Below are 17,113 nucleotides of genomic sequence, written 5' to 3'. Positions count from 1 at the left end.
TTCCTTCCGGAATGGAGCCCAAGCTGCAGAACTGGACTCAGGAGAGAAAGGCTGGGAAGACTCTGCTTTGTATATATAGCTCTCTCTCTCTCTCTCTCTCTCTGTGTGTGTGTGTGTGTATGTGTATGTGTTTGCCTCTGCTTTTCTTATAGCTGTGGATGGAGTGAGGACTGGGGAGAGAAGAAAGTGTCAATTTTGTGCAAATGCAGAACTTCTGTGCATCAAAGAGTCCAGTGTGTTGAAATAGCAAAGAACTTTATTGAGAACACATAGAAGGAATTCAGTGTTTAAGCCAGAACTGCCCACTCCCAGCCAAACTATATATTAAAACCTAAAACACCACCCTCTTCCCAACCTAGCCCCCATCTCCAATTCCTACAGTCTATGCTCCACAGGTAACAAGACCCCCTTTGCCACCCCCAGAAACTAACCCCCTTCCTGTTAATATCATTCCCATAACTATTCGAGCCAGCTGCAACAAATCCCACCCCTCCATTTCTCTAACCTATACTACAATCTCCAGTCAAATTTATAAACTATGATGTATACTAACAGCAATGAAAACCTAAACTTAACAAAATATAACTTTAAAACATAAACAGACTTATCCACAGACAAACCACAGACATATGGATAGACAACCCTTACAAACAAATACATAAGGGCCTTTTCACTGCTGGATTGAAAAAATAATGTTAGTTCACTTCTGGCATTTGTATGGCTTCTCTCCTGTGTGGACTCTCTGATGTGTCACTAAGTGTGACTTCTGAGCAAAACACTGTCCACAATGCTGGCATTTGTATGGCTTCTCTCCTGTGTGGACTCTCTGATGTATCACAAGGATTGATTTACGAGAAAAACATTTGCCACAATGCTGGCATCTGTATGGCTTCTCTCCTGTGTGGATTCTCTGGTGTCTCACTAGGTGTGATTTCAGAGAAAAACATTTCCCACAATGCTGGCATCTGTATGGCTTCTCTCCTGTGTGGATTCTCTGGTGTCTCACTAGGTGTGATTTCAGAGAAAAGCATTTCTCACAATGCTGGCATTTGTATGGCTTCTCTCCTGTGTGGATTCTCTGGTGTGTCACTAAAATTGCCTTCAAAGAAAAACATTTCTCACAATGCTGGCATTTGTATGGCTTCTCTCCTGTGTGGATTCTCTGGTGTATCACTAGGTATGACTTTGAAGAGAAACATTTCCCACAATGCTGGCATTTGTATGGCTTTGCTGCTGTGCGGACTCTCTGATGTATCACTAGGTATGACTTTGAAGAAAAACATTTCCCACAATGCTGGCATTTGTATGGCTTTGCTCCTGTGTGAGATCTCTGATGTATCACTAGGTATGACTTTGAAGAAAAACATTTCCCACAATGCTGGCATTTGTATGGCTTCTCTCCTGTGTGGACTCTCTGATGTTTCACTAGGCTTGGCTTCTGAGAATAACATTTCCCACAATGTTGGCATTTGTATGGCTTCTCTCCTGTGTGGACTCTCTGATGTGTCACTAGGTTTGACTTCTGAGCAAAACACTGTCCACAATGCTGGCATTTGTAGGGCTTTGCTCCTGTGTGTACTCTCTGATGTATCACTAGGTATGACTTTGAAGAACAACATTTCCCACAATGCTGGCATTTGTATGGCTTTGCTCCTGTGTGAGATCTCTGATGTATCACTAGGTATGCCTTCCGAGAAAAACATTTCCCACAATGTTGGCATTTGTATGGCTTCTCTCCTGTGTGGACTCTCTGATGTGTCACTAGGCTTGGCTTCTGAGAAAAACATTTCCCACAATGCTGGCATTTGTATGGCTTCTCCCCTGTGTGGACTCTCTGATGTGTCACTAGGTGTGACTTTGACAAAAAACATTTCTCACAATGCTGGCATTTGTATGGCTTCTCTCCTGTGTGGACTCTCAGATGCTTGACAAGGACTGACTTGGAAGCAAAATGTTTCCCACAGTGCTGGCATTGATGTGGCTTCTTTCCTGTGTGGACTCTCTCACGACTGACAAGTTCTTCTGTAAACAAGGACAATGACAGACAAGACTAAATCTCAGCGTTAAGAGAGGAAGGTGTTACCCCATGACTTAGCCCTACGTTCACCCCTCCCTATTTCAGGTTAAATTAATAAAGTTGGTGTGAGTGACCTGAGCATGACACTGTTCTGGATGCCCCCAAATCCATATAATGATTGTATCCTTACTCCTAGGAGCTAGCAATGAAGAGATTGTAGGGGAACTACCATGAGGAAATCAGTGGCATCAGAGAGTCAGGCAGTTGAAAAATATTCCATTAAATATATGTTAAAAATACTTTGATTGAAAAGTGGCATCATTTCCTTTGAGACTGCCATTGAGTGTTGAGTCAGAGCACACGGCATGATGCAAGCTAACTGCAGAGGATGCTTCATGCTGTCTGGCACCAGGAGATGACTCAACAACCAATACAGTATACAGCTAAAAAGGCCAATATCATTCCAGGCTGCATCAATACAAGAATAGCCCTAGATCAAGGGATGTAATAGTACTACTCTATTCTGCTTTAGTCAGAATAATCCTGTGTCCAGTTCAGGGCCCCACAATTTAAAAAGGATGTTGTCAAGTTGGAACATGCCCAGAGAAAGGCAGCCAAAGTGGTGAAGGATCTTGAAACCATCAAGCCCTTTGAGGAGCGACAGTAAGCGCTCTTTGGCAGTGCAACTCCCTAGTTTCGTGGAGTCCTTTTCCTTGGGGGTCTTTATACAGAGGCTGGATGGTGTTTGGAAATGTATTCCTGCATGGCAGAAGGGGGTTGAACTGGATGGCCCTTGTGGTCTATTCCAACTCTATGATTCTGTAATTCTAGTGGAATCATAGCACCATGATAATTTAGCATAAAAAGGACCTCAGTCTTCATAGAAAGGACAATGGATTCCGGTTCCTTACCCACAGAGGCCACATTCTCATAATTCTCCATCATGACATAATTGTACATAAGTCTCTGTTTTTTCGTCAACAGATTCCATTCGTCCTCGGTGAAATATACTGCCATGTCCGCAAAGGTCACCTGCAACAGAAAACAACCCTCATCCAGAGAGTGACTAAGGAAAAGGGGAGGAAATCACATGATGCATCCAAATATTAATTCATCACTTCAGAATTCAGTGCAGGAAATAAAGTTTAAATTATGTTAGCAAGCAAAAACCTGCTGCCTTTCAAATCCAGTTTGTCTCAAATCCTTTCAATATAATATACTTAGGGAGCTGGACATGTTTAGCCTGGAGAAGGTAAGGTTAAGAGGTGATATGATAGCCCTGTTTAAATATATGAAGGGATGTCATATTGAGGAGGGAGCAAGCTTGTTTTCTGCTGCTGCAGAAAACAGGATCGGGAACAATGGATGCAAGCTCCAGGAAAAGAGATTCCACCTGAACATTAGGAGGAACATCCTGACAGTAAGGGCTGTTCGACAGTGGAACACACTCCTTCCTCAGAATGAAGTGGCGTCTCCTTCCTTGGAGGCCTTTAAGATGAGGCTGGATGGCCATCTGTCAGGGATACTTTGATTGAGAGTTGCTGCATGGCAGGGGGTTAGACTGGATGGCCCTTGTGGTCTCTTCCAACTCTATGATTCTATGATTCTAATATCATAAACAATATAATTTAGGCCATGGCTGAGATATTGAAGATTTAGTAGGATACTGACTATCCCAACACATACAGAACATTTAGCCACCAAAGAATTATAGTGCATTTAGAAATTTCTTGCCACATTTCAGAGGCAAATGTCATTTTTAATAACAGTTTTGGGGAGCACATTGGGATTGAGGGCCACTGGGGCTACCCCATATTTAGATCCAGAGATGTTTCCCCATATCCTCCAACATTGCACATATGGGAAAAGGAAGACACATGTGGACAAACAATCCAGAAGGTGGTGAGGATGGCCAAAGTTGTTTATGAGGAAGGTCACACAAACAGGGAAGGGCACAGCAGTTTGCTTTTGCTTCAGCCTCCTGGGAAGGGCAATATCCTGCCTCCTTCTTTCCTCTCCGCTCCCCTCTTTTGAGTTCATGGGGTGCAAACTGAATGGCACTCAGGAATTGAAGTGAGGTGAGAAGGGAGAAAGTGGGAGGATGAGAGAGCAACCAGGACATTTTTAAAAGCCCCCCAAAAAGTGGGGTGACAGAGGATTAACCAGGACTGTCTCTGCCATATTGGGAGAATATGTTCTCCGCTTGCTTTCATGAACTGGCCCAGCAGTGACACAGATGAAATTAATAGTCAAGAACTTCAGCTCACCAAAGAATTCTTGTACCTCCGCAGCCTCTTTCTGTTGGAGCCCAACTCCCTCCGCTTGGCCCCTGTGTCGGTCATCAGGTGAACAGAGGTCCTGGTGGCCCTGCACTAGGTCACTTCCAGAAAGAGAGGCCCCAAAAGCCGTGTAGAAGGAGGCAGAGATGAAGTTCCTGAAAAAAGGGACCAGGGTTAGGATTGACTTGGCAAGAAACACTGCAGCACTCAAAGTCACTGAGATCAGCATCCTGATAGTGACATACGCAGGTGACATGTGCCTCCTTTGGGCCGATGCAGAGGTGGGCATCCCCTTCCTCCCTCTGCACCAAACAAAGCCCTGTGGACCTAGCATAGATGCACTGCAGCTCCCCTACACAACAGATAATCCATGCCTTCTTAGAGTGGTGGGGGATTAGGGGATGGGGAGTTGGAGAGAGCCCTGGTTACATCCCTGTAGCTAGATGTGAAATGAGCGCATCATAAATAAATACATAAATAAATAATCTGCTGAAACCTCCAGATGTCCTTAGTGCTTTTCCACAGCATCATCTCCTTTCCCAAGAAGGCTGCATCCACACTGCAGAAATAAGACACTTTGAGAAAGCTTTAACTGCTCAGTGCTATGGAATCCTGGGATTTTACCTTTGGACAATTAGCCTTCTCAGTCAGAGAGCTCTTATGCCACAACGAACTACAAATCCCAGGATTCCATAGGATGAAACCAGAAGAGTTAACACACTTTAAAACTGGATTTTAGAGCCTGAGTCAGTTGTAAAAGGGTAGAAGAACCAAAGTCTTGTTTTTACCCTCCAAATAATGGTTTTCCTTTGAAAAAAATAAGTAGTTTGTTTAAGTCTGTAATCCCTATTTTTGTTGTTCTTGTTTGTTTCTATTTTTATTTGGTCATCTGAGATGGCTTCCTTCTTGAGTGAAAATCTCTTAATAAGGAAACTGGGGAGACTTTTAAAACCTCCCAAAGGAGCTACTTTTGGCTTTTTTGGGGGGAGTAGCCTCCTCTTAGAAGCCCAAGCCCCATGTTTGTGAAGAAGAAGAGTAAAGCTTGTCTTAAAACTATCTTCCAATTTTTGATCCCTTTTAAAACCCATGTTCCCCAGAAGGAGCAGAGCTGTGTAATAAGAAAACCCTCTCAGAAAAGACACAGAAAGAGACACACTTCCTCCCTTTTGGCCCAAGGAGCCTGGCCTCCTTCTGACTCTGGAGCCTCAGGAGAGAAAGAGGAGCCTCTGTTCAACTGAGGCTCAGAGAAGGTTCTGGAACAAAATGGCCACTGGAACACAAAATGGATGCCAGAACACAAAGTAGCCAGGGATGGTGGGAAGGATGGGGATTCCAGCCAATGGCAGCCCCTCAGAGTGTCCTCATGTTTAAAATTCATATCTCCCCCATATTTTCCCATGAAAGATAGAGACATACTCCAATTGATTGCTCTGTCTTTCTAATTCAACCCACTTTATATCATGGTTATATTCTGCCTCTATCATTCTTAGCCATTGAACCGCCTCAAAATATCATTCGAGGGATGGAACTCCGCATCTTCCATTACTTTGATGCTCATATAATAATGCCTTAGATAACCTGGCTTTTGTATTCCCTGATATCCATTTTAATATTGACCTTTCCCATTTCTTTAAAACTTTACTAGGAATTATTTCTGAGATCGTTTGAAATAAATATAAAATCTTCGGTAATACCATCGTTTTAAACATTCTAATTTTTGTTAACATTTTCCCATTTTTACTTGTCCATTTAGAAATTTGATTATTAATCACCCCATAATTGATTTTAATTACCTTGTACAATAATTATCTAATTTAATTGGTAAATTTACACCTAAATATCTCAGATTTTTAATCCCCAATTTCAATCCTGACACAATTTGGGTTTCTTTTTGTTCTTTTTGTTCCGGCCAATTCGTATTCCTAAACATTATCTCTGATTTATCCATATTAAATGTAAGCCCAGAAATGTTTTTAAATGTCTGAAATATTTCCAATAACTTGATTACAGCTTCATTCGGTTTCTGTGTCTTTATCAGAGGATCATCTGCAAATGAATTCAACTTCATCTCTTCTTTGTCTATTTCATTTCCCTTTATCTCTTCTGATCCCGAATCATATTTGCAAACGCTTCCATTTCTAATATAAATAATAAAGGGGAAAGTGGGCAACCTTGACTTACTCCACTTTTCATTTTAGATTTTCTTGATTTCTCTCCATTTATCATGATTTCTGCTTCTGTATCATTATAGATTTCTTTGAGGGTTTCACTAAACCTTTCCCCTAATCCAAAATCCCTACAAATTTTATATAGATATTCATGATTTATTGAATCGAATGCTTTGTAAACGTCTAGTTTTATCAAAGCTAATTTATTTTTGTATTGTTTGGCATGATGTAGTATATTAAATATATTCCTTATTGGTTCATAAACATATCTGCCTTCCACAAATCCATATTGTTCTTCTTTAATTAAAGTAGGTAAATATTCTTGTTAATCTCTTGGCTAGGATTTTCATTAATATTTTATAATCTTGATTGCTTAATGTGATCGGATGATAAGATTCAGAATTGGCTGGATCTTTATTGGGTTTAAGTATTGATATAATTTCAGATAAGTTTCCATGTTTCTGGGATTGTTTTATTATCGAATATTTCATTGTAATGTTAGTCATATGCTCACTCAGTTCATTTTTAATCTATATCTATATAAAATATGGATGTGAATCCATCTGGGCCAGCAGATTTAATTCCTTTTAAATCTTGTATTACTCTTTCTACCTCTTGTTTAGTTATTGGGGAATTAATATGATCACTCTCTATTTCCGTTCTGTCAAGTCGTTCGCTTTTGATCTTTTGTTGGGCCACAACTTGTGCAGCCCTGCTTTAATAGAGGGCATGTTTATCAAATTTGCAGATGACACCAAACTAGGAGGAGTAGCTAATACCCCAGAGGACAGGATCAACATTCACATACTTGGAGTATGTCCAGAGGAGAGCCACCACAATGGAGAGACTTAGGGAGCTGGGGATGTTTAGCCTGGAGAAGAGAAGGTTAAGAGGTGATATGAAAGCCCTGTTTAAATATTTGAAGGGATGTCATAATGAGAAGGCAGCTAGCTTGTTTTCTGCTGCTCCAGAGACTAGGACCCGGAGCAATGGATGCAAGCTCCAGGAAAAGAGATTCCAGCTCAGCATTAGGAGGAGCTTCCTGATAGAAAGGGCTGTTTGACAGTGGAACACACTCCCTCAATAGAGAATGATGGAGTCTCCTTCTTTGGAGGCCTTTAAACAGAGTCTGGATGGCCATCTGTCAGATATGCTTTGATTGAGATTTCCTTCATGGCAGAAGGAGGTTGGACTGGATGGCTTTGAGATCACAATGTGACAATCTCAATGCTTCAGGTAAGGATCTCAATGGGCCAGTCTCAATACTTCAGGCAAGGAGCATCAGTCTGAACTCATAATAGTCCCGTCACAATCTTTCAGGAAAGGTGCCTCAGGCTGAGATCACAATGGGACAGCCTCAATGCTTCAGACAAGGATCATAACCCTTTGGTCGCTATGGGCCAGGCTCAATCCTTCAGGTAAGGAACACTTGCAAATAAGCCCATCTTAATCCTTCAGGGAAGGAACATCAGCCCAAAGTCACAATGTGTTAGTGTCAGTCCTTCAGAAAAGGAGCATCAGTCTGAGATTGCAATGGGCCAGTCTCATTCGTTCAGGCAAGGAGGACCAACCTGAAGTCACAATGGGCCCATCTCAATCTCTCAGGCAACAAGAATCAGCCTGAGGTCACAATGAGCCATTCTCAGTCTTTCAGGAAAGAAGCATCAGCCTTAAGTCACAATAGTCCTGTCTCAATCTTTCAGGCAAGTAGCATCAGACTGAAGTCACAGTGGGCCAGTCTCAATGCTTCAGGCAAGGAGCATCAGTCTAAACTCATAATAGTCCCGTCACAATCTTTCAGGAAAGGTTCCTCAGGCTGAGATCTCAATGGGACAGCCTCAATGCTTCAGACAAGGATCATAACCCTTTGGTCGCTAAGGGCCAGGCTCAATCCTTCAGGTAAGGAACACCTGCAAATAAGCCCATCTTAATCCTTCAGGGAAGGAACATCAGCCGAAAGTTACAATGAGTTAGTGTCAGTCCTTCAGAAAAGGAGCATCAGTCTGAGATAGCAATGGGCCAGTCTCGTGTGTTCAGGTAAGGAAGGAGCAGCCTGAAGTCACAATCTCTCAGGCAACAAGAATCAGCCTGAGGTCACAATGAGCCATCCCCAGTCTTTCGGGAAAGAAGCATCAGCCTGAAGTCACAATGGGATAGTCTAAATCCTTCAACCCAGGAGCATCAGCTTGAATGCACAGTCTCAATGCTTCAGGCAAGGAGCATTAGCCTGAGATCACAATGGGACAGTCTCAATCCTTCAGGAAAGAACATCTTCCTGAACTAACAATAGTTTGGTCTCAATCCATCAGGAAAGGAGCATCAGCCTGAGGTCACAATATGACAGTCTCTATTGTTCAGGCAAGGAGCATCAGACTTAAGTAACACTGCGCCAGTTTCAATCTCTCAGGCAATGAGTGTCAGCCTGAGGTCGTAATGGGTCAGTATCAATCCTCCAGGTAAGAGGCACCAACCTTAAATCACAATAGTCCCCTCTCCATCTTTCAGGCAACAGCATCAGACTGAAGTCACAGTGGGCAGTCTCAATGCTTTCAGGAAAGAAGCATCTTTCCAAAGTCACAATAGTCCTGTCTCAATCCTTCATGCAAGGAGCATCAGCCTGAGATCACAATTTGGACAGTCTCAATGCTTCGGGTAAAGAGCACCAGCCTGAAGTCATAATAGTCTCATCTAAGTCTTTCAGGCAAGGAACCTCAGGGTGAGATCACAATAATCCCGTCTCAATGCTTCAGGCAAGGAGCATCAGACTGAGGTCACAATGGACAGTCTCTATCTCTCAGGCAAAGGGCATCAGCCTGAAATTGCAATGTGAGATCTAGAGTCAGTCCTGTGCTCAAAAAATAAAACCCATTTGAAACTAAAGAAGCTTTATTGATGAATCCAGGCAGAAACACCCATTAACACCTTTTTGCAAAATCTGAAGTCCAAAGGAACTAGCTCAACCCCTCCCTGAGCCAGCCCCCAATTCCCAAGCTAAAGCAACACAAGCGGAGGTTGCATAGATACCAAGGTTGTCTCTACTTCCCTTCCCTTCTCCCAGACAGCCTCACCTTGAAGAGCGGTCTTCCCAAGCCAGCTTCACTCCTCCTTGATAACCAGTCTCCAGCTGTAACCCCAGCCCCTCTCCAAACGCCCTCCTTAATCATCTGTCTTTCTAACATTCCCCACTACATGCTTTCTATAACCCATCACTCTACACTACTTACTATGAACTACAACTATAACTCCTACTTAAACTCTAATAATCAAACCCTAATATTTTTACTGTTTATGACAGGACAGTTATACACTGTTTCTGACACGCAATGGGCCAGTCCCAATCCTTCAGGTATATTGCACCGGTCTGAAGTGACAGTTCTCCGGTCTCAACCTTTCAGACAAGGAGCATCAGCCTGAGGTTGCAATGGGCCAGTCTCAGTCCTTCAGGTAAAGAGCACCACCCTGAAGTCACAATAGTACCCTCTCAATGCTTCATCCAAGGAGCATCAGACTGAAGTCACAATGGGCCAGTCTGGGTCTCTCAGGCAACGAGAATCAGCCTGAGATCACATGGGTCAGTCTCAATGGCGGGTAACAAACCGCAATATAGTACGTCTTCTATACGTACTAGGGTTAGGAAGGGGCGGTGCTTCCGCACCTCCCTAACCCTAGTACGTATAGAATACGTACAACATGGCGGCGCCCCTTCCACATGGGGGCCACTATGTTTACGTACTGGACGCATAGCGTCCAGACGTGTCGCGGCACCTATGATGTCGCGAATGCGCCAGCGGCGCCTCGCGACATCATAAAGGCGCCGCAAAAAGAAGCTCCGAAATGGAGTTTCTTTTTTGCTCCGCGCGGAGCAAATGGCGCCGGCGGGAGACTGCCGCAAAGCGGCGGTTTGTATCCCGCCAATGTTTCAGGCTAGAAGCATCAGCCTCAGGTTCCAATGATCACATCTCAAACCTTCAGGTAAGCAGCATTAGCCTAAATTCACAATGGTCCCATCTCATTGCTGGAGGCAAGGAGCACCAGCCTGAAGTCACAATATGTCATTAATCCCTTTATTTGTGCATTTATTCATTTATTCATTTAGGGATTCATGCCATAAGGGTTATAGGTTTAGGTTTAAATTAGAGTTAAGATAGATGGTATTTATGGTAGGTTAAAATAAAGTTTTATTATGTGCCTTAATAGAAGATACTATAAAGAGGTAGAGAGATCATGGCTAAAGAATTGTATTTTTAATTCCCGAAGGCTTCATCAGCCTCTCCATTTATTTCTGCCTCTCTCAGCAGGAAAGCAAAGCTAAAGAGGTGGGTGGAAGCTGGGATCCGGTCCCAAAAAATGACGTCATACGGGACAAAGAGAATCCGACTTCCGGAGCGTCGCTCCTTCGGTTTTGGCTGCCGAAGCAAGTTTCTAGTCCTTATGACTGCAAAGAGATGCTTTAAAAGCATCTAGTCAATGCTGTTTTGGAGGGGAAGAGCCCAAGAGCCAACAAGGAAGGAAGAAAGAGTCCCAACGTCTCACATTACCTTCCTATCCAAGAGGAAAAGGGATCCCAGAGCTTGGAGGAAAATGCATGGCAATTCCCAGAATCCTCCAGTAAATGTGGCCAATATCCTGCAAAAAATGACTTTTTAATGCTCTGCAAAAATAATACCAGAGTAACATACTCTCCAATTGTTCCAATTTTGGAAAGGAAAGTCCAGATTAATCATCTGCATTCCCACTTTTGGAACCGCTTTTGAAACGTCCTGGTTTCCTTCTCTTTCCCCTCCACCTTCGTCCTCAGCTTGCTTCCATTTGCTGCAAATGGGATTTCAAAGTACAAATGTAGTTTCCATTCACTCAGCTCCATCAGGATGGTAAGGAAGGGAGAGCATTGTGGCATCCCTTGTAAGCAAAAGCAAGCTGATGTATCCTGGGCTGTGTCTACACAGCAGAATTAATGCAGTTTGACACCGCTTTAGCTGCCGTGGTTCCATACTATGGAATAATAGGATTTGTAATGGCACCAAAGTTCACTGGCATTGGATCTCAGGGTTGCATCTGCAATGCAGAATGGATGCGGTTTGACACCGCTTTAGCTGTCAAGGCTCCATACTACGGAATAATAGGATTTGTAGGCTGTAATGGCGCCAAAAGTCTCTGACGCTGGATCTCAGGGTTGCATCTACAACGCAGGATTAAAGCAGTTTGATACTGCTTTAACTGCTGAGAGTCACAAAACTGCAAATCCCAAAATTGCATACCATTGAGCCATGGGCAGTTAAAGCAGTATCAAACTGCTTTAATTCTGCAGTGTAGACACAACCCTGAGCGCCAGTGGTTTGAGTATTGGACTATGGCTCTGGAGACTAGGGCTCGAATCCCGGCTCGTCCATGGAAACCCACTGAGTAAGCCTTGGGCAAGTCACACTCTCTCAGCCGCAGAGGATGGCCATGGCAAACCCTTCCTCTGACGAAACTTGCCAAGCTCTGCTCTGGTGCCACAACGAACTACAGCTCCCAGAACTCCGTACTAACGAGCCATGGCAACTAAAGCGGTGTCAAACCGGATTATTTCTGCAGCGTGGATGCAGCCCAAGAAGCAGGGAGAATCTGTGCAAGGCAAGACTGGTAAGGCACCAATTTAAACCTAGACTGCACAGATTAACAATATATAAATATATGTGTGTGTGTGTGTATATATATATATATATAATTTACACACAAATACATATATAGACAGTGAACAAACTATAATTCCAAGAAGAAGTTAAAAAGAAGTCTCACTGCACCTTGAAATAAATCAATGTATTTTTGCCGGAGCTTTTAGGGTTTGCTAGCCGCTTCCTCAAAGGCACCAAAAAGGCACTTGCCGAATCGGACTCGGCAATCCCAAAAATAGATCCCCCCTGTCTTTCCGCCTCTCCTTAAGCCCTTTGCCCGGCCAGACGAGAAAGTCAAGCCTGGCAAACCCAGTTGGAAAGCGGCCTCCATCTCTGGGGACTCGACCAGGCTCCGATAAATAAATAGAAACACAGTCAAGTGGGTTGTCGGGTTGTGTGCGTTTGTGTGTGTGTGCGTTGTGTGGATGTGGGAAGGATAGAGTTAGCAGCTCATAAGCTCTCTAGGATGTGTCAGCTGCTGCAACAGAAGGGGGGGGGGAACAAGCACAAATGGGGAGGCTCAGAAAGCGAGCAATTAATTAATTGATTATTATTATTAATGATGTACCCAACAAGGTATATGGCTATTTTCAGACATGTTCCATCCCCACTTATGGGACTTAATCTTCGCCGAGGCTTATTGTGGCCTAGCTTTGGAAGTTGGGAAAGAAGAACATGAAACAGAACTCTCCCTTGAAATATAGGAGCACATCCAGTGCCTCTGAGCACATAAAGAGTACCTGGTCACCATCGGCATCCTTTCATCCACATCAATGAAAAAACTTGCCTCTTTTTTCACAAACCACATATAATCAGGCCAGTTTATTCCCCAATAAAAGTTGCTCAGAGGAACACCTGGGAAGTACTGGGTTCAAATCCCAACCCAACGATGGATTGCAACCAAGACTTGAGTGTCTGCTTCTGTAAAATGGGTGCAAAGGACAACTTGCTTGAGCGACAAAAAACGAAGACAAAGACAATAGTTGCCAACTTACCAAAACTGTTGCGCGCCTTCCAAGTCGTTTCCCGACTTATGGCAACCCTAAGACAAAGCTATTGTGGGGTTTTCTGGGCAAGTTTTCTTCAGAGGGGGTTTGCCATTGCTCTCCTCTGAGGCTGAGAGAGTGCGACTCACCTCATGTCACCCAGTGGGTTTCCACAGCTGAGCGGGGATTCGAACCCTGGACTCCAGAGTCGTAGTCCTGCCACTGCTCCAATATGTTTTGCCATTGCAAGAGCTGAGAAAGTGCGGCTCAGACCACTGCTTCACACTGGCTCTGGGTTCAAAGTCCTGGAATCAGGGTGACTTTGGGCAAGTCACACTCTCTCAGCCCAAGAGGAAAGCCAAAGCAAACCCCGCTCTGAGCAATTCTGACCAAGAAGGCACACAACAACAACAACAACAACAACAACATTATTTGGACTCTAACCTTTAAAAAAACGACAGAGGGAGACTAAGCCTGATCTAACTCTGCAGGGTTTGCTTGTGGGTTGCCTCCAAGTTGTTTCCGACTTACGATGACACTATTTTGGGGGTTTTTGGGCATGGTTTATTCAGAGGAGGTTTGCCATGAGGCTGAGAGAGTGTGACTTGCCCAGAGTCACCTATTAGGGTTTCCGAGGCCGATTCGAGGGATTCGAACCCTGGGCTAAAGGCAAACAAACCTCTGAACAAAGCAGGGGCGAGAAAGGAAGCATGGAGATTGCAAAGCCTCCAAAGCATCATCCTAAAAGTGTTGCGTGTGTCCTTTTTGGGCTGCGAGGATGAGACTGTTGTTGTGGTTGTTGCTGTGTGTCTTCCAAGTCGTACGGTGGAGCGATCCTGAGGTTTCCTGGGCTTCGATCAAAACAATAAAACGGCAAGGTATTAGTGGTGTGTGTCCACAGCCAAAGCTGGGAACACAGGGCTGTCACGTCCCCTGCATCTCTTTCCCTTCCTCCCCCTTTTCCCTCCGCTCCGTCCAAACTGACTGCTGGGCTCCCATCCAGAACCGATCCAGACCCGATCCTGACCAGATCTCCTCCAGATCCAACCAGAAAGCCTCCCTCTTCTCACTTTTCCTTGCACCCGTCCCATACACAGATCCCTAAAAGAAAGGGATCAAGGGATCCTGATTTGCACAACATGCTTCAAACTGCATCCCTTTAACCAATAGCAAGCCTTGATCACCTAATCAATATCAAGCCTTGATCGTTTAAGCCTCGACAACTGAATCAGTATCAAACCCTTGGTAACCAAATCAGTATCAAACCCTGATCGTTTAAACAATATCAAACCCTTGATCGTTTAACCCATACCAAACCTTGATATCTTAACCAATATTAAACCCCTGATCATTTGATTGCTATCAAGCCTTGATCATTTAACCGATATCAAATCCGTCATAGTTTAATCATTATCAAAGCTTGATCATTTAACCAATACCAGACTTTGATCACTTAACCAGTATTAAATCTTAATCACTGAATCGGTATTAAACCTTCATAATAGAATCAGTATCAAACCCCGATAATTAAATCGCTATCAAAACCTTCACAACTGAATCACAATGATATTGATTGTTTGTCCAATATCAAACCCTTCATAATTTAATCAGTAATAATGTAATACTGCAAATAAATAAATATCAAAGCCTTCCTAATTTAATCCCTATCAAACCTTGATCATGTATCCAATATCAAACCCTTCATAATTTAATCAGGATCAAACCCTTCGTAATTTAACCACCATCAAACCCTTGATCAGTTACCCAGTATCAAACCCTTTATCATCTAACCAATATCAAACCCTGATCATTTAACCAATATCAAACCCTTCATAATTTAATCAGGATCAAACCCTTCGTAATTTAACCACCATCAAACCCTTGATCAGATACCCAGTATCAAACCCTTGATCATCTAACCAATATCAAACCCTGATCATTTAACCAATATCAAACCCTTCATAATTTAATCGCTATCAACCCATTCATAATGTAATCAATAGCAAACCTCCTGATCCCAACTCCCAGGCTCCTCTCCTGACCAGATCCTGACCAGATCTCCTCCAGATCCACCCAGAAAGCCTCCCTTCCCTTCCAGCAGATCTCCCCACAAAGGAAAGGGACGTTGGTCCTGATCTGGGAGGGAAGTCACCCCCCCAAAGCCTTCAGTTGAAACAAAAAGAGCTGTCATTAAAGTGGCCTTTATCCTGTAAGCCGCCTTGGGTCCCTTCTGTGGGAGAAAGGCGGCCTACAGATGAAAGGAGATACAACTTGAGCCTCTTCTCCTTCTTCTCTTGGCATCCTTGGATCCATATCAAAACCTCTCTGCCTCCTCCAAACTAGTCCCAGAGGCTCCCCTCCTGAACAGAAAAGCCTCCATCTCTCACCTTCCTTTTGCCCCCAGACCCAAATCCAATGGCTCCGAAAAGAGAGACAAGTCGTGCCTCATCCTTTCCATGCTTGGATATATATATATGTGTTTATGTGTGTGTGTGTCTATATATATACCACACACACACACTGATATGCATACATATGCTGTACATACACACATTTATACATATACATATATACACAAACACATATATACATGTGTGTACACGTATACTGTATGTTCATATATGTGTACATGTATGTATACATATATATATATATACATATATATGTGGGCATGTATATATACACAAATTCATACATATGCACACAAGCACACACACATATATATATATACACACACACACATATATGTTCATGTATATATATGTATAAATACACACAAATTCATATATATATATATACACACATGCAGATACATACATTTATACCCACAAATACATATATATACACACATATCTATATATACCCATAAATACACACACACACATATATACATGTACATACACAGACACATATATACATGTATGTATACATATATGTGTGTATATATGTCCACTTACATATATATATATATATATATACACACACACATACATATACACATATAGATACACATATAGATACACACAAATGCATGTAAATACATATATACATGTGTGAATATATATATATATATAAATCTGTATTTATACATATGTATACACATATATACAAACATATGTATATACATGTATATGTGTGTGCTTGTGTGTATATGTATGAATTTGTGCATATAGACACACACACATACAGACATATAAACATTGCTCTTGGAGTAAATATCTCTCTGCCTGGAGGGCTGACCGACCTGGAGCTGCCCAGGGCCTCCTCTTCGTCCTCCTTCTGCCTGGAGCCCAGGGTCGGGGCGCAGGAGCAGGCGCAGCGCCCCCCGGAAGCAATGCAGGACGGACACCGCATTCGACCAATGGGAGCCTCCCTGCGCCTAGCAACACTCTCCGGATTGGCCCCGCGCGGCCGCAGCTCCTTTCCCCGGCTGGCCAATAGGAGACGGCTTGGAGGCGACAGCTGGGAGTCGAGGCGGCCAATGGGGAGCGCGGAGGCCCCGCCAGCATGGGAGGTGGGAGGGGGGATAACAAAGAGGGCTCAGGGAGACTTAAAGGCGCAGGAGGCAAAGGTAGGCAAACCTACCTCTTTCCCCAGTGGCCAAGCTCTGCCCCTTTAAGAGATGCTTTTGGACTACATCTCCCAGAAGCCTCAGCCGTGTTGGGCAACAGTCTGGAATTCTGGGAGCTGAAGTCCCAAATCCCTTAAAGGGCCATAGTTTGGGGGAACCGCTGCTCTAGTGCTACAATTGCACACGTCTTGAAAGTAACTTATTCCAAGTAATTTTGTTACTTGTAACTTTTTATTTGTAACGAAAGAAGGAGACAAAAAGTCACACTTTTAGAACCAGGAGGGAATAAGACAATGGCAACATGACTAGGGGTAAGGAATACATGGCTTCCAGGCCTTTGCAGCTGCAGAAATAATAAGCCAGTTTGGCATCGCTTTACACCGCCGTAGCTCAAGTGCTATGGAATTCTGGGATGTGTAGTTCTGCAAGCTATAT

The 17,113-nt window shown here is 43.4% G+C and overlaps 1 protein-coding gene across 1 annotated transcript; it reads right to left on the bottom strand.

The window, feature by feature from the left end:
• Nucleotides 1–238: 238 nt before the first annotated feature.
• Nucleotides 239–16,461, bottom strand: LOC149301484 (uncharacterized). Its single transcript, XM_089484292.1, has 4 exons — nucleotides 16,352–16,461; nucleotides 4,301–4,451; nucleotides 2,929–3,049; nucleotides 239–2,022 (listed from the first exon to the last, which is right to left on the bottom strand). Exons 1-4 carry the CDS (start codon nucleotides 16,459–16,461, stop codon nucleotides 701–703), a joined length of 1,704 nt encoding a protein of 567 aa, XP_089340418.1. The 3' UTR covers nucleotides 239–700.
• Nucleotides 16,462–17,113: the final 652 nt, after the last annotated feature.

The sequence above is a fragment of the Sceloporus occidentalis genome, unplaced genomic scaffold, assembly GCF_023333645.1.
Source record: "Sceloporus occidentalis isolate IW3139 unplaced genomic scaffold, rSceOcc1.0.p SCAF_21, whole genome shotgun sequence".
NCBI classification, from domain to species: domain Eukaryota; kingdom Metazoa; phylum Chordata; class Lepidosauria; order Squamata; family Phrynosomatidae; genus Sceloporus; species Sceloporus occidentalis.
The sequence above is the reverse complement of the archived record's forward strand: the minus strand, read 5'-3'. Positions and strand labels throughout refer to the sequence as shown.